General features: G+C 42.5%; 1 protein-coding gene across 4 annotated transcripts in view; it reads right to left on the bottom strand.

Moving 5' to 3' along the window:
• robo3 (roundabout, axon guidance receptor, homolog 3 (Drosophila)) overlaps window positions 1–21,444 on the bottom strand; it is a 515,549-nt gene that overhangs the window by 269,516 nt on the left and 224,589 nt on the right. The window contains exon 1 of one of the 4 annotated variants that reach the window (XM_059639126.1): window positions 15,999–16,720. The exons of the other annotated variants lie outside the window; for them this stretch is intronic. Within the exon in view, the coding sequence (XP_059495109.1) occupies window positions 15,999–16,059 (61 nt within the window). The 5' untranslated portion in view covers window positions 16,060–16,720. Of the gene's footprint in view, window positions 1–15,998; window positions 16,721–21,444 lie in introns of those variants that run through there. 4 annotated transcript variants of the gene reach the window in all.

Below are 21,444 nucleotides of genomic sequence, written 5' to 3'. Positions count from 1 at the left end.
CGGGGAAGTACGGAGAGAATAAAATTTGTACTAGGGATTTGTATCAACGCAAAATAGACTAGGCTTGCATAGATAAAAGTATTTAAATGCAAAGAGTAACAGCTTTCACCCCATCTGTCTGGTTTAAGTTGAACCCAGGCCTCAGGGGTGAAGGCACATGATCTGTCACACTGCACGCTTCGAATTAATTACTAAATATGCACATTGTACTATCAATTGTCCTGCATTAAGCAGAACATTACTCGGCCGCGCAAACCTTCTGCACATTAGGAAGTTTGTGGAAAAATAGCACTTGATAATTGCACCAGCAGCCTGGCACTGTGCTTGTTAGTTCCTGCTTCAAGTCGTGTTTGTGTCTTATGCTCAAAGTCTGGCACAAGCAAAAATTTGCAATGTAAAAGATGGATAAAACTGCTCAAGTATACAGTACATCTGTGCTACTTATTTGAGGAATCTTCTGCATAATTGGAGCATGATATTGACAGGGCATGTGTTAAAAATATTAAAAGCTCTTTCAAAGAGCTTCGCTGTTTATTACCATCCTTTCTTTTCCACTCTGGTGATCCTGAATATGCAGCAACTGCATATCAATCAATAGTTGTTCAATATAGCAGCTCTGAGATCTTAGTCTGGTCCCTTCAAGCAGAGATGGAGCAGGCTAATGATTTGGTACAACAATGCAAGGCAATCTTCATGTACCACCCCACCAACCTCTGGGCCCAACGCATCATCCTCCAACATTTCCGCCATCTGCAATCCGACCCCACTACAAAAGGCATTTTTCCCTCCCCACCCTTATCTGCTTTCCAGAGGGACCACTCTCTCCATGACTCCCTTGTCCGCTCCACACTCCCCACCACAACTGGCACTCTTCCCTGCAACTGCAGGAAGTGCTACACCTTCCTCTTCACCTCGACCCTCACCCCCATCCCAAGCCTTAAGCAGATCTTCCACTTCAAGCAGATGTTCACCTGCGCATCTGCTAATGTGGGAAACTGTATCCGCTGTTCCCAATGTGGCCTCCTCTACATCAGGGAAACCAAGAGGAGGCTTGGGGATCACTTTGTGGATCACCTCCGCTCAGTTTGTGACAAACGACTGCACCTCCCAGTTGTGAACCATTTCAACTCCCCCTCCCACTCCTTGGACAACATGTCCATCCTTGGCCTCCTGCAGTGCCACAACAATGCCACCCGAAGTTGGCAGGACAATATTCCGCTTGGTAACCCTGAAGCCCAATGATATCAATGTGGACTTCACAAACTTCAAAATCTCCCCTCCCCCAACACATCTCAAAACCAGCCCAGCCCGTCCCTACCTCCCTAACCTGTCCTTCCTCTCACCTATCCGTCCCTCAAGCCGCACCCCCATGTCCTACCTATCAGTCTCATCCAGCCTCCTTGACCTGTCTGTCCTTCTTGGACTAAACTATCCCCTCCCTAACGCCCCACCTACACTCACCTTTACAGGCTCCAACCCCACCTCTTTGACCTGTCTGTCTCGTCTCCACCTATCTTCTCCTTTATTCACGTTTGATCCACCTCCCTTTCTCTCCCTACTTATTTCAGGATTTCCTTCCCCTCCCCCAGTTCTGAAGAAGGGTCTAGACCTGAAACATCAGCTTTCCTGCTCTTCTGATGCTGCTTGGTCTGCTGTGTTCATCCAGCTCTACACCTTGTTATACAAGATAAGAAGCCTGCTCTCTGAATACACTGTGGAGATGTTCCTCATCGGCCACATAAGTTGAAAGAGAACAGTGGGAACCCCATTCCCCAGGTTAATCTCAAGAGGGACAGAGAGAAAGGAGCTCAAATCAACCTTATGACCCAAGTTGAGAAGGTAATAAGGGGACAGCCATTGTTTCCACACCTGAAAACTATCCTTGACTAGAAAGTGTACATTTGGGATATGTGAAACAAAAACAGAAATTGCTGTGAAAAACTCAGCAGGTCTGGCAACATCTGTGGAGAGAAAGCAGAGTTAACGTTTTGGGTCCAGTGACCCTTCAGAAGTGAAGGCATCATTCCGACGAAGGGTCAATACACCCAAAACAGTAACTTTGCTTTCTCTCCACAGATGCTGCCAGACCTGCCGCGTCTGTCTAGCAATTTCCAATTTTGTTTCTGATTTCCAGTATCTGCGGTTCTTTATATTTTTTGACGATTTGGGAAATGAGAATTGTCAATTACACTAAGCTGCCCCGATGGTGCAGAGTATCTGTTCTAGTAAGTACTTTGCTGAGGCACCACAAATTTCAGACATGCCTGCAGAGATACATCCCATCTCAAAAGCTTGCCTGCAGTGTCAGTGAGCAGTTTCTAGCTCCACACTGAGCAGGCCTGGTGTCAAAAGCCCACTACAGAGATTTGAACGCAACTTTCAGGTCAGCACTTCAGTGAAGGATCCATCTGCCCTCTGAAGTGAATTCAAAACATCCCACAGCACAATTCCAAAAAGGAGAACAGAGGGGCTTTCCTGGTGTCCTGGCCAATATTTAACCCTTAAAAGCAGACTTTCAAATTGCAGACCTTGACAGCTTACTATGCACAATTTGGCTACCCATTTTCCAACATTACAGTAGCAATTACACATTAAAAGTATGCCTCGGCTACAAATTGCCTTGGATGTGCTGAATAGATAAAGGCATTATGTAAATGCAAGTTCTTTCATCAGGGCAAGAAAATTGAATGCAATGGACAATTGAATTAAAGTCCTTTCGTTGCGGCTTTTAAGTGTTTGTTGAGGGCGGGGTTGGATCAACAAATCTATATCAAGACTGACTTCAGACAAGCAAGCTACACTTACAGGGCAAAGATATGAGTGAATGTGTGGAAAGAAAAGGAGCGAGAAAAAGAAAATCTGCAGATATATACAAGAAAAATCACTTCATGAGATAACAGAATAACAAAACCAGGCTTTTACTCAAGCACATGGGTGAATTCCACTGAGGATAGGAGAAGATGAAACATTTCAAAATGACATCTGTGTGAAGTAACTCCTGTCATTCCTTGCCCAAGTTTTATGGAGATTCCAATTACACTGACCATTTACAAGGAGCAGCTGAGAGCAGTTGTACCTGATGGCTCTGACAGGGTAATGATGATAAAGTCAGCGTGGAAGAGGTTATTTGAGAAAGGACAATAGGCGAGACGAGACATGAAAATGTTGCATGGTGCTAGTAATAAAAGGAGTGGGAATTCAGCAGCGATGGTAGGCGGTGTTCATGGAAAGTGCACTGAAAGCATCTTTCGTACTGACTCCCTTCCTACTCCCCATTCCCCTTCCCTCAACCTGCTACACCCTCCATCCTTCATGCAAATTCTTGTTAGCTCTACGCAGTGTTAACACAAAGCAATATGACTAGCTGAAGACAAAAGGAGCTAGTGCAGGAGATGGGAGCATAATAAATATGAGTACAGTTTAACTTGTTAAGGGGGGGAATGGGGAGTTCTTTAATTCTTGTATCAGCCTCTGACGATGGTTGAAATGCGATTACAAGTGGGCGAAGTTTCACGAATAGCTATGACTTAGCTTGGCTATACGGCAACATGTTATTCTCCATGTCAGGAAGTTGTGAGCTCAAACCACACTCCAGGATGTGAATGCATGAACTATGCTGATATTGAGTAAGCACTAAGGGAGGACTGCATTACTTTGGTTGCCATACAGCAATAAACTGAGGCGCACCTGCCCTATCTATTTTATGGCGCTCTGAAGCAACAGAGGGATTTCTCCTAGTGGCTGACATTTGTCACTTAAATATTACCCAAAAGAGATTAACTGTTCCTTCGGTCCATTCATTGCTGTGGGATTCTTCTGTGAAGCACGTTTCTGCAATAATGAGAGTGCCTGTATGCGGAAAGTAATTCATTGCCCATGAAGCTCCTGGGGAATATGTAGCAGGCTATTTCAATGCAAGTTCACTCTTTCTTCTCTTTTAGTAAAGGTGACATCCAATGAAGCGCTGAGTATTCAATTAGTGAAGGTTACATATCCCATCCTGGCGTGGCCAAAGTTAACTAATCCCCATTGGGTAAGAGCCAATGTACTACCATAATCTTCAAATATTACTGCGACAGGAAAAGGGGGGATGGAATCAGTCCAAGCTTACACAATATATGATACATTGACGACATTTTCTTCCTTCGGACTCAAGGTGAGGAATCGTTAAAACAACTACACAGCAATATCAACAAGTTTCATCCCACCATGGACTACTCTTTAGAATCAGTCTCATTCTTGGACACATGCATCTGCATCAGGAACAAACACCTGAATACCTCACTCTACCACAAACTCATGGATATACTCACAAAGCTACACCTCCCTAGCTTCCATCCTAAACATATTAAAGAACCCATTCCCTATGGACAAGCCCTTTGCATGTACAGGATCTACTCAGATGAGGAGGAACGCGATGGACACTTAAAGATTTTGAAGGATGCCCAGGATACAATGCTCAACTCATCGATCATCAATTCTGACATACCATAGCAAAATCTGCTATTACCTCCTCAAAAGACAGACACAGGATATGATTCACAGAGTACGTTTTCATCGTCCAGTATTTCCCTGAAACGGACAGATGACGCCATGTTCTTTGCAGCCTTCAACATGGCATCGTGCCAAGATCATCCCTATGCCTACACTTCATGCCTTCAAACAACCAGCAAACCATAAACAGCCCATCATTTGTAGCAAAAACCCAGCCTTCAAGACAATATCAACCACAACACTACACAACCATGCCATAGCAACCTCTGCAAGACATGTCAGATCTTCAACACGGACACTACCATCACATCTGGGAACACCGGCCACACGTACATGGCAGACACTCATGTGACTCGGCCAATGCTGTCTATCTCGTATGCTGCAGGCAAGGACGCCCCGAGGCATGGTATATTGGTGAGACCATGCAACAACCAGATGAATGGACAACACACAACAATCGCCAGACAGAAATGTTCCCTCTCCGTCAGGGAACACTTCAGCGGTCAAGGACATTCAGCCTTCGGTCTTTGGGAAAGCATCCTCCAAGGCGGCCTTCGAGATACACAACACAGAATCGCCGAGCAGAAACCGATAGCCAAATTCTGTACCCAAGAAGACAGCCTCAACCACGATCTTTGGGTTTGTGTCACACTACATGTAACCCCCACCACACTGTTCTGTATCTGTAAAATCTTCCTTACTGCCCTGTTTTTGACACCATCACCTCGATAACTTGTTATGATCTTTCTGCAAGTATTAGCTTGTATAGCTTTGGATTACTTGTTCTTTTCGCTAGACCTTTGCCATGCAACTCTTATACCGAACATGTTATTCCAGTCATTTGGTTTGTCTTCAGGGCCAACTTGTTTTCAAATTTTTTGTAATTATCTCTCTGCCTCATTTCATTGGATTTTAGGTCATCCCTTTGCTTGTTGACACTTTACTCAGGCCGTCCAACAGTCAAGCAGTTCACTAATCAGCAATAAGATAGAATCTAATTATTGACTCTTGACATTCAATGACATTACCATCACTGAATTCCCACTATCAATATCTTGAGCATTACTATTGACCAGAATCTGAACTGGACTGGCCATAACACTATGGTTGCAAGAGCAGATCTGAGGCTATAACACTGCAGTGGGTAATTCACCTCCTGAATCCCCAAAGCCTGTCCACCAACTACAAGGTGCAAGTCAGGAGTGCTCCACTTGCCTTAAGAACACTCAAAAAGCTTGACACCAATCAGGACAAGGCCACCAATTTACTGGCACAAGAGCCACAAACAAATATGAACATCTATGATTATCTGGCAGAAATGGCCATTTGAGCCAGATATTTGAACTCTCCTGCTTTTGTAGAACCCAAGCCCAGAATGTATAAGCATTGTCAAAAGATAAATAGTTAGACCAGAAACAAGCCATTCAGCCCAAATGGTCTCTGCCAGTGTTTATGCTTCGCACCAGTCTCTCACTAGACCTCTTTTCATCTTACTGTATGTGTCTTTCTCCTTCAACTGCTTTCTAATGTCTCCTTAATTACATCTATCCTGATCAACTTAAAGGCATTTCTTCCTATTTCCTGAAACTACCCCTCTGTCCCTCAACTGCAATATTTCTACTTCTCTGTCAACTGCACCTAAACTCCCACATTTTCAGCTTGAGATTTTGCTCACTGTTACTAGGTCCTCAGTACAAGCTTAGAGCCTGTTAGAAGGATGTTATATAAGTGCAATTTGGTTTAAGTATAGATACTGTCTTTGTTAGTGTCTTTGTAAAAAGAAACACAAGTAATTGACAGTGAGCTTTGACTACCGCTTCACTCAAATACCTGGATATATTTCAATGGCTGTCCTGCATTGACGGACTGTCATGGAGACACTGAATTCCCTACAAGGAGGGCCCCTTTCATTTGGCTTTCATCTAGAGTGCATCTAGACCTCCCGAATCACCCACTACCTTGTAAAAACCTGTTAATAAATTCTAAATGATGCAGGGCCATCAAATAATAAGAGAAAACTATAAAATCAAGTACGTGGTTTTAAGCTATCCCAGTTGATGTGGGCATAGTACCTCTATCCAAATATCTGTAAGCAAAACACCTACGAACATTGTAAAGTCAGAACAAGCGTTTTTCATTTTGATCAAGGACTTTAAAAAAATAGCATGGGCACCCTTTCAGAAAGGTCAACACAACATCCCATCCCCACCATCTATACGGTAACACCCACCAAAGAGAGAGGCTAAAATAAAAAAGAGTAAAATGGAGTAGCCATGTATTCCAGGTACATGAAGAGACAGACTACTTAACAACATCCCTCGACAGAGAGACAATCGTATCAACCTGTCCTCCACTGCATTGCCAACTAAATCGAGCTGCAGCTAACACCACTTAACCTGTTAGTGCAACCATTTTATTGCTGTGCAGCACCATTAATGAAATTATGCCCACTTTATTTGGTCACCAAGCAAAATGGTACATTTTCTACTTATGTGCTCTCAGCACAGAGACGTCACCCAAGCCTACTCTTGGAGCCCAAATTTGTGAAGCAATACGATGCAGAACCTCTGATTTTCCAAGGAGTTATTGGTTTCCATGTTGGAGCAAGACCAGAAAAGCAAGTGGAAAATTTATCCTAAAGCATTCAAAGGAAGCAAAACAAAAGGAAACAATCCCAATAAAGAAGAAAAGAGGAGAGACTGTGAAGATTTCACAGTTATGCTGGCATTAGCAGCATTTTTGATCAGTTAACCTCAACTTTCAGCCTCAAAATGTTTCAATGGCTCTGAACACTCCAGGACAGAGAGCAGTCAGTCAGTCAGATGGAGCAATTTCCAGGGTTCAGACAACAATTGTTACACCTTTATTTCATTCCAGATTTAGCATCGGTCCAAATGAAGTTTCCACTTCAGTTTGCTGTTGTAACATGGGAGCAAAAACAGAACCATGAGACACTCTTTAAAGGGCCGGCAATAAAGCACAACAGTCCTTACTATCTCTCAGTCCTGAACAAAAAGCCCAGTTTACTCATTACTTGACCCAGGCACTGCCCCATGTAAATTTCAATTTGTTTGGCACTGTTGCTTTCACCCTGCCCATGGACACTTTGCATTCTGATCCTGTCTGTGCCTGTTGCTATAGTTCTTGTGTCAAAGAACACCTAAGATGCGAAACAGTCTTGATCCCAATTCCTTCTCTAATGAAAGGGCATTTGAATAATAACCCTGTGGTTTTCAGGGGCATTCTTCTTCCGTTAACACATGTCCCCCCCCGTCCCCCCCGTCCCCCCCAACCCCCCCACCCCCGCCTTCACCTACCCATTTAGAACACGGCCTGGGAATTCAGTTGCAAATGTCCTTCACATTAGAGGCTGTGGAGAACAGTTTTACAATACAAGCTAGGAGTGTAAATCTGTGACATTTTTCACACAAAAAAGAAAAGGATAACAGAATGAAGCAGCATCCATAAGGAGTTCATGCTTCACTGAGGAAATCACACTACTGCAACCCCGGCCCCAAACCTGTATCTTAACTGAAGTTTGGGTAACCATCAAAAGTAAAACTTTCTCTGTAACAGTTTACTGCAGTGCCCGAGCAGGAGCTCATTGAAATCTTTGACTTGCCAAAGAGAAAAGTTTTCCTATTAAGTGGGCTTTGAAAACTGTGGAATAACCCAGAGAGAACCGGTTCACCTGAAAAGATGGGAGCACAAGCATTTTTTTAAAAAAGGAGCGCAGATCGTTTAAGCTTCAAAATCTCAGAAAAACTATAAAAGGTGTCACTTCAACTGACCTTTTTAGTGGGAAACTCATGGGCTTGGGTAAACTGCTGACTTTGCAATACCTTCAATATCATTTCCCACTGTCTTCAGAGGGCAGTTTAATTGAGTGTGTTTAACTAGAGTGTTTTATCTAATCTTGTTGGTGTCCTAATGAACAAAATCTGGTTGATACTGCCCAATTTACTTCAACCTGCACAGTGTCATTGTTCTTGTTGCTCTCAGTGAATATTCTTCCAAAAAAATGGCAGCTTTCAAAACTGGTGGCAGCAAAACCAAGCCCAATCCTGTTCTGAATCATTCTGTGCGCCTCTCAGCATTTTAATTCAAAACTCTGCCCCCAAACACACACACCCTCTCTGTCAGTCATGGGTGCTTGGAGTTTTGTGTCTCAGTTGTGACAAGTGTGAGATCAATGAACAAAGTACAGATTAAGAATTCAGCCAAGGAACCTCTCGTTCCAAACGTTGCGGCACAACAACAGCCATTACATTTATCAACAAAGCCACCAGGGAGTGCCTCAACAGAGTTAATTAGCTCTTTTGCAAATTCTGATAGCAATTTAACTTGAATCATCATCTTTTAGCTTTTCAAATTAAGTATATCACGACATTTAATGCACTTGTATTTATTTTCACGAGGTCTGCCGTAATTTCTTTTGAGAATTTACCTTCTGTTGAGTTCAGAACATAATTTTGCAAGAATAAGGGACGTCAATCTCACTGTCCTAATACTAAAGCATTTTTTTTAAAGCACTGCCCCTGTCTCAACCACACTTCCTAGTCACCGGCTCAAATTGTACTTTGTTCTTGTAATGGGACATGGGTATCACTGGCAAAGCTGGCATTTATTGCCCATCCCCCATTTCCCTTGGGTTGATTGGCTGTTGAGTCCATTTTAAAAGGACAATTAAGAGTCAAGCATGTTGCTGCAGATCTGGACTCACATGTGGACCAGACGAGGTAAGGGCCCTTTATTTCCTTCCCTTAACGATATTAATAAATGAACTGAGTTGTTATCACAAGCGACAACGGTTGAGTGTTTACCAGTAGACCAACATTTTATTCCATATTTCATTAAATTCACATTTCACACCTACCACGGTGAGAGTCAAATGGATGATCATCCTCTGTCGAAAAAGCTACTTCCTAAAGTTACACTTAATTCTGGATCTTTATTCCACAAGTGGAGTCAATTACACTGCCCTCAGAAGGCAGTGAGAAATGATATTGAGGGTATTGCAAAGTCAGCAGTTTACCCAAGCCATGAATTTCCCACTGAAAAGGTCAGTTGAAGTGACAACTTTACAGTTTTTCTGAGGTTTTGAAGCTTAAATGTTTTGTGTGAGTCCTACCATTCAATTGCAAGTAATTCAACATTTTGGGAGGGACAAAACTTTGGCCTGTGCAGAGACTATGCAAAGATAGGTGTGAGCCAATGAAATCTGTTGTGATTGCTGAGTATCAAATACTGTACATCACAGCTGTACATCATGTTAAGAATCTCACAAAGCAAAACATGTAAAAGCTGACTACAGCAAGTACATTTACTCCCTAGCATCTACACCACATGATAATTCATTGAGTTGGTCCAAAAACTATGAGATAAGGCTTTGGGGATCACATACCAACAAGTCCTAGAATCATTATATTCAACATTGATTTGCATATAATTAAGTGAAAATTTGACAGTGCAGAAATAGGCCATTCAGACCACTAAACTGCAGGAGGACCTTCCTCCCATCTTCATCTCACCCTGTCAACCTAACCTTGTAATCAATCCCCCATCACGTGCTTATCTAGCTTCCGCTTAAATGCACCTATGCTACTGTCTTCATCTGCTCCATGTGATTACACATTCTCAACACTCCCTGAGTAGAGAAGCTTCTTCTTAATTTCCAGTCAGTCAATAATATTGACTTACTGGCCAGCTATCAGGTGCCATTCATCAGCAAGTTGTTGCATTAAGGCCTGCATAGATTAGGTGCTGAGTGAAGAGCCCTCAATATTCTACTACCTAGTACTTTGAAGATAGAACTGATAGAAGCAAGAAGCATGGTAAAAGGCCCATCTAGGGCCAATGCTTTGCCTTGATCCGAGCCTCAGAGAACTGTTACTGAAGTTATGTGATATATCCTTTCCCCATACTGTCTACCCAATTGGCCCAAGTTACATTGATAACTGGATGCCACATCACATGAAATGGTAGTTAAGAGATTGGGATGAGGGTGTGCACAGCCTTTTGCTTCGCATCATAACAGCGGACAAGAGGGGAGCCTCTCATTGACTGAGCAGCTCTGCATTTTAACACAAGTCACTGAAGTGGAGGTCCGGTATTCCAACTATGTCACTTCTGTACTGGAGGCCTTTAAAATTTTCTTCTAGTTATTTAACCTCACATGCTCAGGTCTTGATGAAATAATCATGTCCATCTGAAACGTAATTTAAATCAGGATATAAAAAAATTTAAGTTTTAGCCAGTGTTATGGACCAGACCAATCCCATCCAAATATATTAAGGAGGTAGCCTAGACCCTAACTTTTGTTTCTTATTTTACAAAAGGTAAATGTCAGGTGCTGTGTTCGAGGAGCAATTGGATTGATCAAACTACTCGATTATAAGCAAACACAATTTATTTGAATACTGTAGTCAAAATATAAGAAAAAAACTTGGAATAACTTAACTCTAGTGGAAAACTTAACCAAATAATAGATACAGTAGTTAACTGTTCCAATACAGTAACATCCCATAAACACACCCTTGGAAAATGACAAATTCAGAAAACAGATTTTGTCTCATGCGTAATCCAGCAGCCCAGAAAGAGAACCCCCAAGCTTTTGGCAATCGAGACGGTGGCGGGGGAACAGTTCCACTTCTTCAAGGCCCCAACAGCAACAGCACAGAACTAAATGAAGTCCTGGATCTATGAGAACTTGACCACGCCCACTCAGGCTGTGCCTATTGTTCCAACCTCAATGCCTGACAAGTTGCTTATCTCCTCAGACTGCTCTGCACCTCTCTCCCAGTCTCTGGGAAAGAAACCATCTCAAAACACACCTCTTAAAGCCACAGCATTATCACACCCTGAGACCTTGCCAGATCTGGTTAGTATCTTCTGAAAGCAAAATTATGTAAATACACCGAAAGACGTTGTTTTCATTGCATTGGAAGGTGGAACTAGTCGAAAAGATCTTTCAAATGGCCAGCAAGGAAATGGTGGACTGAATGATCTCTTTCTACGTGTTATCATTCTATGACTGAATGCTAGGGCAGTGAGCAGAATGCCTCATTAGTCCAGCCTGATTGGATTACAGTTCAATTAAGAGGCTCACTTTGACTTTGAACTGCCATGTGCCTCTTGGGACCTCCAAGTTATTGAACAATCTTGCCAGGGATATAGGCAGGACACATACCGAGTTCCAAGAACAGCTGACGATTCTCTGAAGAAGAGTCTAGGCCCCAAACGTCAGCTTTCCTGCTCCTGATGCTGCTTGGCCTGCTGTAATAAGTGACATCATTTCTTTCTGCAAGCATGGCTTTGCCTGAAAATATTTCCCAACGCTTTCTGAAGTTCTGTCGGGTCACTGTTTTCTCTGTGTTGGCATCACAACAACACGTCGACCATTCCCCAACAATGAACATTATTTAAATAAAAAGAATGGTGTTTTATATTGATCACCAGCCCTTTTGCCAACTGGCAGTCCGGCACAACAAAACACAATGCCAAACTAGATGGTCAAGGAGGGAGTACAAAGCCTAGTGAGGCATAAGCGATGGGATATCAGTTAACGAATCTATTTCAAAAACAAGAAACATGCACCTTATCAAGCAGACCCAGCTGTTTTATTTCCAATTATTCGTCAGCGTTTAGTGCCGCTCTGATAGAAATGAGTAATGTCTATCTGATCTTGTCAACACCAACCTGCAGCCGGTTATCACTGGATTATTGTCTATTGAAACAAAGTAAAGGAAGCTGAACCCCACTATCAACTTCCCGTGATACAGTACAAAGCATAAAACCAAATGTAGAGAGGCTGTGACCCCAGCAGTATTATAATAGGGAGCAATGCGTTGCAAGCAGGCGTGGTAGGATTATTCCTTGAGTAAAAGTTAGGAATGTAAGCATGCTGTGTGCAAAACCTTTAATTATTGCAGAGCTTATGTGAAGGCAACACACCGTAACTAAGACACTTGGAGTAACGATAGATAAATAACAGAATGCTACAGTGTCCTGTTGCAAGATAATAAAGTGTGAAGCTGGACAAACACAGCAGGCCAAGCAGCATGTCAGGAGCACAAAAGCTGACGTTTCGGGCCTAGACCCTTCATCAGATGAAGGGTCTAGGCCCGAAACGTCAGCTTTTGTGCTCCTGAGATGCTGCTTGGCCTGCTGTGTTCATCCAGCTTCACACTTTATTATTTTGGATTCTCCAGCATCTGCAGTTCCCATTATCAGTGTCCTGTAGCACTTGTTTTTACTTCTAGCTGATCAAAATGCGATGGCAAACATTTACAGGGATCATACAGACAAGTGTATGTCCTCATGCAGAAAAGATATCCCTAGTGCCCAGGCTGTGCCTCAATCAACATCACAGATTAACTGGTTATTGTCATTTTTGCTGTTTGTGCAAATCTGTGTGCACAAATCGACTGCCAATTCCTACATCACAACAGTGACCACACTCCAAAACCTATTTCAATAAAACAACCACGGATGCAGGAGACCTGCAACCAACAGAAACAGAAATTGCTGCAGAAACTTGGATCTGGCAGCCCAGAGTTAACGCTTCCAATTCTCTGACCCATCTTCAGAACGTTAACTCTGTTTTTAGGGATGTCCAGCTAAGTTTGCCCAGCAACATCTTTTTGATTGTCTAAAAACAGGCTTGATTAGCTGTAAACATTTTGAGGTGCACTATATAAATGTGAATCTTTCCTTTCGTCTAAGAAATGTTGAAGAACATTGTGTTTTTATTGTGAAAAAGGCTCAGGTTTACAGAATGTCATTTTCCCGCAGAAACACAGAGAACGAAAAGAGAAATCAGCAACAGCCCTTGTAAAAACAGGATTAACACCTCACAGATAAGAATGAAACAATAAACTGTACATGTTGAAAATCTCAAAGAAAAACAGAAATACACATTTCGGAAGAGCCTAAGATTCTAAGACTTCCGGAGGAGTTTCCCCAAGTAGATTTGGTTTCTTCCGATTTGCTGGTAGCCCATTTTTTGGATTCCATTTCTCCTGTTGCTGATTCCCTGGCAATGGGCGTGTTTCAATATTTCCGAGATAACAAAGTGTGGAGCTGGATGAACACAGCAGGCCAAGCAGCATCACAGGAGCAGGAAGGCTAACGTTTCGGGCCTAGACTCTTCATCAGAAATGGGGGAAGGGAAGGGGGTTCTGAAATAAATAGGGAGATGGGGCGGATCGACGATGGGTAGAGGAGGAGATAGACAAATCAAAGAGGCGGGAATGGAGCCAGTAAAGGTAAGTGTAGGTGGGGAGGTAGGGAGGACGGACAATTCAAGGGGGCTTATTTCCTGTTGCTGAGGATTGGATATTGGGGATTTGACATTGAAAATCCAGGCTGTAAACAGAGCGACCATGGGATGTGTGTCACAGACTATCAACGGGGCACTAAGTGCCTGGTACATTACAGAGAGTTTGGAAATAACAGTGGGTGTAGCAGAGGGAATGTTATTACCGTGGGTCCATGAGTGCCTAGGTGGTGAGGTTGAGAGGGAATGTTAGAAACAGAGCACCTTGTAATGATAGTGGGGTGTAACAGGAGAGTGTTATTATCAAGGGGCTGATAATGAAGGTGAGATGTGCAAGACAGTTGCGAGAATACGGAATCCAGTAATGATGCTGAGGTTGTTCGAGAGCATGATGAAAACAGAGTCTGACAACGAGGATGGTACTCCATCAAATCTAAAGGTCTGAAAGGGTTAAATTCAGAATGCTATCTTGGTGAAATAATGAGTTCTCCATAATGGCTGTTCCTGTGTTGAACATTTTAATTGAAGTGTTAATTGCTGTGTGCTTAATTCACAGCCAGCAGTATTCGGCACTGTTACCATCCTATTCACTGAGCCCCTGGACAAATAAGTAAAAACAGCAGAACGTGTAAACGGGGGGGGAAGACAAAGGAGCAAAAAAAGGGAATGATCTACACCTACTAATTAACTAACCCTGGCACAACAAAACGCTGCAAAACGATTAGTTGCAAAAAGAAGGGAAGCCCGCACTTGCAAGTTTCAAAATGACACCGTCCCCCTTAACCAGATTGCAAAATTGTTAGCGAATATAGAAAATGAGGAAATTAATCCCGAGTTACGCCTAGGATTTGCAAAGTCTGGGCATTTGGATTTTACCCCTATATTGATACAGGGAAAGAACACAGCAACTTTGAATAGAGAGAATGTCTCTCGCAAGGGATAGAAGGGGGAAGAACGCTAAACGTAACAAACGTGGGAAAGAAAGTGACACTCATTTAAAAAAATGCAAAACAAAAATGTACAAATCAGTTGACCGTGAAATGCTCTCTGCGATTAGTGTCGCAAACTTCTACTGGAAAGCTAATGACTGTGTTCATTCCCTGTCCGTTCCTGACAGCGCTGCGATCCCTGTTTGGGGAGGAGGCTGGTGATTTATTTTTGAAACCTAGGCTCGGCTGTAGGCTTTTCAGTTTGACTCTGGTGTTGGTCCGGCCGGTCCACGTGCTTGCTCATCACACATCTCTTTCATCCACTGCTTCCACACACACACACACACACCCCAACCCCGACAGCTCTGGTTATGTAAAATTAAAATAGTTAGAAAACCACTCAGACACACATGGGCAGCTTCGCTAAGAAAACTCGTTAACACAAACCCCGCACTGACCATAACTTCGGTTCACAAGAGACCACGGCACACAGACATTGTGCGTGCTCCTCTCTCTCTCTCTCTCTCTCCTCTCCTCTCCCCTCCCCTTCCTTCCTTCCTTCCAGACCCCCATCCCCATCCCCATCCTCCTGCATCACAGTTCTAGCAAAAGTTTCTTTTGCACCGAAATAATCTCCAAACAGTGTTTTATCGAAAAGATTTTTAATGTACACACGTGAAACTGTTTTATCACCTCCGCCTATTTACCTCTCGCTGCCAATCTCGTTTGTATCTTATATCGCTGCATTTCCTACCCTTTTTCAAATTAACCTTAAGAGGTCAAGCGGGAGTCGCATTCAATTTTTGGAAGAATTTTGGGAGACGTTGGTTAAATGTTGGACAGATTAAAAACACAGTCTGTTCTGTATCTGTGTATCAGCGTGTGCTGGGAGGAAAAGGGTTAATTTCTCCATATAATGCAAAGTTTATCCCATTACAAAGGCCGCAACTACATTAAACCCCAACCATCTGTATTGCACGTTGATCAACTTTTTCGTTCCCCTAAATGTTCCAGCCATTGCCTAACCCCACTCTCCGCCACAGCCTCGCTCACTGAAATCTAAATTTACAGAAAACAACCTTCCCTATTTAAAAATAATTAATTCTATTTCTACTTGTCCAGTTCTAATTCTGTGTGTAAGTACGCTCCTGGATTTGTATTTGCAGCGCGGAGTTTTCCATGTCTGTAGCGAATGGGTTAAAATAAAAGGTGATTCTGTTTTCTATTTTGCTCGCCCCCGACCTTTATTTTGAATTCCACATTTAAAAGCAAGAAGTTCCTTGCTTCGGATTACTTACCCGTAGTCCAGGCGATGAGAAGCAGCAAGAGAAAATGTAGTGTCCCCAGCAGGCTCAGCATTGTAGATTCTCCTCTAACTTCCCGTCCTGGATCGATACAGTACCAATATTTTTTTAAACAAAACTGCAGTAAGATTTCCCGTCCAATCCAACAGCGGGAGTGTTAAGAAAGCGGCGAATCCAGGACTCGAAACCTTTGTGATTTGGTGAAATTCACTCCAACTCCAGCTGAGACGGACCACAATAACCTCTCCGGGTCTCGTCGCCACACATGGACTCCCCTGAAGTCAGAGAGAGCTCCCGGTCGTCCTGTCTCAATGTGTCCAGGCGGCTTTCACTCACTCATTCATTCATTCATTCTGTCTCTCTCTCTCACACACACACAGTTGTCTCCTGTTAACTTGTTCAACTTCCCAGCTGAAACCGTCACACACTACAGACCGCCTCCCAGAACTCAGCACCTTCTGGATCTCACTCTCAAGAAGCCCCCTCTATGAAATAATTGCCCCTCCCCAAACACTGTCCCCGTAGCCGCTGGGATCAGGCAGTTCAGTGAAACCGAGAAGCGGATAAAGAGAACTGCAATCTTGGGGACAACAAAGTAAGAGGCGATTGCAGCCGATGGGTCAGCTCAATCGATGTTTACGCCGTGAGCGTCAGAGCAAAGTCGCTGGGGGGGTACAAGCGAAAAAAAAAACTGGACCTTCTCGATGTAATACTGAGCGATACACACCAGAGAGTTCCCATGTTGCTTGAGCATAAACTGTTCGTTGATTTACTGGATCAGTCACTGTTCCTGCTCACAGCCAGCGGCCCCTGCTGGGGCCAAGCTGTATGTGGTTGTCATCTCAGTACAACACTGTACAGATATTGATATTACAGTATAGCTGATGTTACTGTACAGATGTTAGGGTTCCTCCAGCTTCAGAGTCCCACAGCAGCTGCCACTCACTATCTCAGTTACACCTGACCAATTCCACCTGATGAGATACCCGAGAGTGACTGCTGCCCAGAAAATTAATCCTCATCAGACAGCACCATCTGCAGGAGGAGTAAAGAGGCAGCCGGATAAGGAGAGAAAAACGTGTGGCAGTTTTCACAGCATATCAGATCTAACCAGGAAGCGAAACGTGCACTCTAATTGTAATACCGGATTTAAGTCATGTGTTATTCATAGACTAGCAACGTTCAAAACTCTTTGATACAACAAGTCAGTGATACAATAGTCAATGACATAACACTCAGTGATATAGAGATAGTAGGAACTGCAGATGCTGGAGAATCTGAGATAAAAGGTGACGAGCTGGGTGAATACCGCAGGCCAAGCAGCATCTGAGGAGCAGGAAAGCTGAAAATCTTCTGAAGGGTCTAAGCCCGAAACGTCACCCTTCCTGCCCCTTTGATGCTGCTTGTCCTGCTGCGTTCATCCAGCTCTACACCGTTAACTTCGTGATATAACACTGTCACAGACTGTAATGTAACATAGTGACATTGTCACAGTGATGCACTGATGTAACATTGTAATGGCCTGTGATCAACACTTAGTGAACTAACACTGCCACAGACGGTGACACAGCACAGTAACAAAACACTCAGGCTGTGATACAACACTCGGTAACACTGTCATTGACAGTGACACAACATTCAATGATACAAAATAAAGACAGAAGGAACTGCAGATCCTTTAAATCAGAAACAAACAGAAGTTATTGGAAAGGATCAGTAGGACTGGCAGCATCTGTGAAGAGAAATGAGAGTTAACGTTGCGGGTCCAGTGACCCTTCCTCAGAACTCATCTTGAGGTTAGTACTGTGAAGGTGCTGTCTTTCAGTTGAGATATTAATCCAAAGATGGCAGCCCTCCCAGATGGTTGTTCAAGATCTCGTTGCACTATTCAAAGAGGAACTTCGCTGGTTACTTATATACAACATACAAATGAGGAGCAGGAGTATATCATTTGGCTCCATGCCACGTTAACTCGCATTTCTCGTCACAGATGCTGCCAGACTTGCTGAGCTTTTCCTGCAACTTATGTTTTTGATTCAATGATACAACACAGTGATACCTCATTCAGTGATGCAACACACAAGAGATAAAAGACTGTCACAACTGGTGTCGTTTTCCTGAAGGGAAAGAACCCAGTCAATATGCTTATATTAAATAGAATTTAACATTTATGTGTTCTGTCCATCAAAAAAGCTATTAGGACAGTCTACCAAAAGCTTGATTAAGGAAATAGATTGTAAGAATCGATCTCCGTCTGTCATAACTCTCACATTTGCACACATTGTGTGCTCCGCAGATTCCACTGTCAGTCCCTCCATGTCAAGCTGAATGTGGAAAGTTGCTCTTTCACTAGAAGACTGCACTACTTACCAGTTACTTAGTAGCACTCTGTTTCCATTAGCACCTGCCCCTCCTGTACTCAGTTTTGTTTTGTCATTTTATTGGAGTTGGGCAGTGCCAGGAACATCAGCATTTGTTGCCCATTCCCAAATGGCAGTGAATTGAATGACATGCTAGCCCATTTCAAAGTGTTACCCACATTGTTTGGACTGGAGTTACATGTCAGCCAGATCGGACATTCAGCAGATTTCCTTCCTCAAAGATCATTCCTGAACCAGATGAGTTTTTATGATTAAAGAAATGACACTTTTCATTTCAGACCTTTGTATGAACTAATCAAATTGAGAACCTGTGGTGGGATTTGAACCTTTGTCCCCAGAGTATTAATCCTTGCTCCTGTATTACTAGTGTTGTGACATTAGCAGCATACCACTGTCTCCCAAAGAAAAAAATCTTGGGGAATTTTGTATAATAGCTTTAATTATATTCCACAACAAAATATGCAAACCATTACCGTAATGTATGAGTTAAAACATACCTAATTACTATGTAATTGATCCAGATATTTTTTATTCTGCATTAGTACCGATTAATGCCAAGAGGAATATTATGATGGAGTAATATTTCATTAGTAGATTAAAAAGCCGGAGAGGGCTATGCGATAAAATAAATGTTTTAACAAAACATTATCGAGTATAATTAAAAATTGCATTCTGTCCTCGAAAATTTATCTTGATATAATGTAAGAAATTTGTTTCATATAATAACTGATTTAATTAAGATTGTGAAATTAAAAACAATTAATGTTGAATCCTAAAATGTGATTAAAGCCCACTATTAACTATAACTTTGCTGTCCAAGATTGTTCAACTACTTTACTAACATACTGTTCAAGCTATTACATACTGATTCATTTTCCATACGCATTACATGCTCTTTGATGGAGGCCAAAGTGGTTATAATAATTTTCATTAGGCATCTGACCAAGCCCCACCTTACACAAGGACAATACTGGGACATCACTCATTGCCGTTTCCATTTCATCTCAAGATGTTTTCAAACTGAAGATTTACCAGCTTTAATCAGAATAGATGATTCATAATACAAGAAGTTGTAGGAGCCAGTGTTGGCTCAGTTGGTAACGCTGTTCACTTTTGAGTCAGAAAGTTGTCGCTTCAGTCAGTCTTCACCCCAATTTCTTATGTGAATAACCTAGGCTGGCACTTGCATAGTACTGAGGGAGTGCTGTGTCCCAGAGATGCTGTCTTTTAATTTTTACGTTCTCTCCATGCCCCATGCATCATCTGCTCCATTAGATTGGCATTAAAAATCACATGTGCTATTTTGGAAATGTTGACCAATATTTATCCCACAAGCAATGTCTCCAACACAGATTATCTCACAATTTAGTTAACAGCTGTCAGTGGGTTCTTTATGGAGTGCATATTGGCTGTTACGTTTCTTTCAAAACATCAGAAACTATGACTACACCACAGATACACAATTAAAATTCCATGGACCTTCAAGTGAATTGGAGGACACTTGGAGGACACCTAACGCTGCAATTGTTAAAGTATAAACACATGTCCTTTTTATACTACTTAATCATTTCTTAAATGGTTTCTAGGTTTCTATCTTAAATAAACCACTCATTGGTTGTATTCAAAGTAGCAATGGATTTGAAGCCTTCGTGTGCTTTAGTAGAGTTAGAAGTGGAGGTGAGGTTTGGTTGGGAGGGATGGAAGGCAGATGGGAAAGTGGGGAATTGGAAAACATTAAGTAAGTTGTGGCACTTCTCTCCTGTCATTTTCCGCTGCACTTCTACTAATGGTGCTGCTACATGCTGGGACATAATTCCTTGAACATGGGCCATCCTCCAGTCCCTCATTCTTTATGTGCATAGACTGTGAGTGTGCACAGGCATGTCAATCATGCTACACACACTAAACACAGTTGTGTTTACGAAGTCATCTTTTTTGTAGGAAGTACACTCAAAGAAACAGTCCAGATGATTGCAGCAAAACAAATGGAGAGTGGACAAATACTTGATCATAAGATGGGTCTTAATAAAAGAGGGGATAGAAGGGTGTTTTAGAGAGTGGGATCTAAACAGCTGAATCCAAACCAACCCACTGTACACTTTTCAGCATGGATCAAGAATCCTTGGCCTAACATTAGCATCCTTATCACCACCTTCACTGTAATTAAGCAGCCCTACAAGGATAGGAATCAAACCTTTGTGACCTCTAAGTATGCTGTGGCTAGTAGAGTTATTGACAGAGATATCGAGGAAGCATTATTTCAATCAGACTACAGCTTAAAGCTTCCACCTGTCTGGCATTTCCACTGTTCATTTGATATTGTAACATGACACCACTGCCACAGGATACACCTGTTCTATTCTGTTTCTTTCACCTTCTCCCTTGTTAAGATGTTTTTCAATGAGTTTTGCTCATTTTCTCTGCTCTGCCCCTGCAGCACAATTCCACAGGGCTTAGTCCGTCATTCTTCATTTAGTGGCCTCTGACAGTGCCTGGTGATGATAAAGAAGGCCAAAACTGTCCTTGTCCAATGCTCATACATACAGGACATGGACTCATGCTGAGGCACAATCACACAAGTGTCACTGACAGTACTGAGCAATTGGAAACAACACAGCCACACTGTGTGCATTTATAGAGTTGTAGAGTCATAGTGGTATGCAAGACAAAAATAGACCTTTTGGTCTAACTTGTCCATGTTGACCAGGTAGCCTAAATAAATCTAGTCCGAGTTGCCATCAGTTGGCCCATATTCCTCAAAACCCTTCATATTCATTTATCCATCCAGATGCTTTTTAAATGTTGTAATTATACCAGCTTCCACCACTTCCTCTGGCAGCTCATTCCATACATGCACCACCCTGTGTGAAAATGTTGTCCCTTAGGTCCCTTTTAAATCTTTCCCCTCTCAGCTTAAAACAATACCCTCTAGTTTTGAACTCCCCCACCACAGGGAAAAGACCTTGTCTACCCTTTCAGTGTCCCTCATGATTTTATAAACTTCTATAAGTTCATCCTTCACCCTTTGACGCTCCACTGAAAACAGTTCCAGTCTATTC

This window comes from Stegostoma tigrinum, chromosome 32, assembly GCF_030684315.1.
Source record: "Stegostoma tigrinum isolate sSteTig4 chromosome 32, sSteTig4.hap1, whole genome shotgun sequence".
Lineage (NCBI taxonomy): Eukaryota > Metazoa > Chordata > Chondrichthyes > Orectolobiformes > Stegostomatidae > Stegostoma > Stegostoma tigrinum.
Note: the sequence above shows the minus strand (reverse complement) of the source record. Positions and strands in the feature narration are given on the sequence as shown.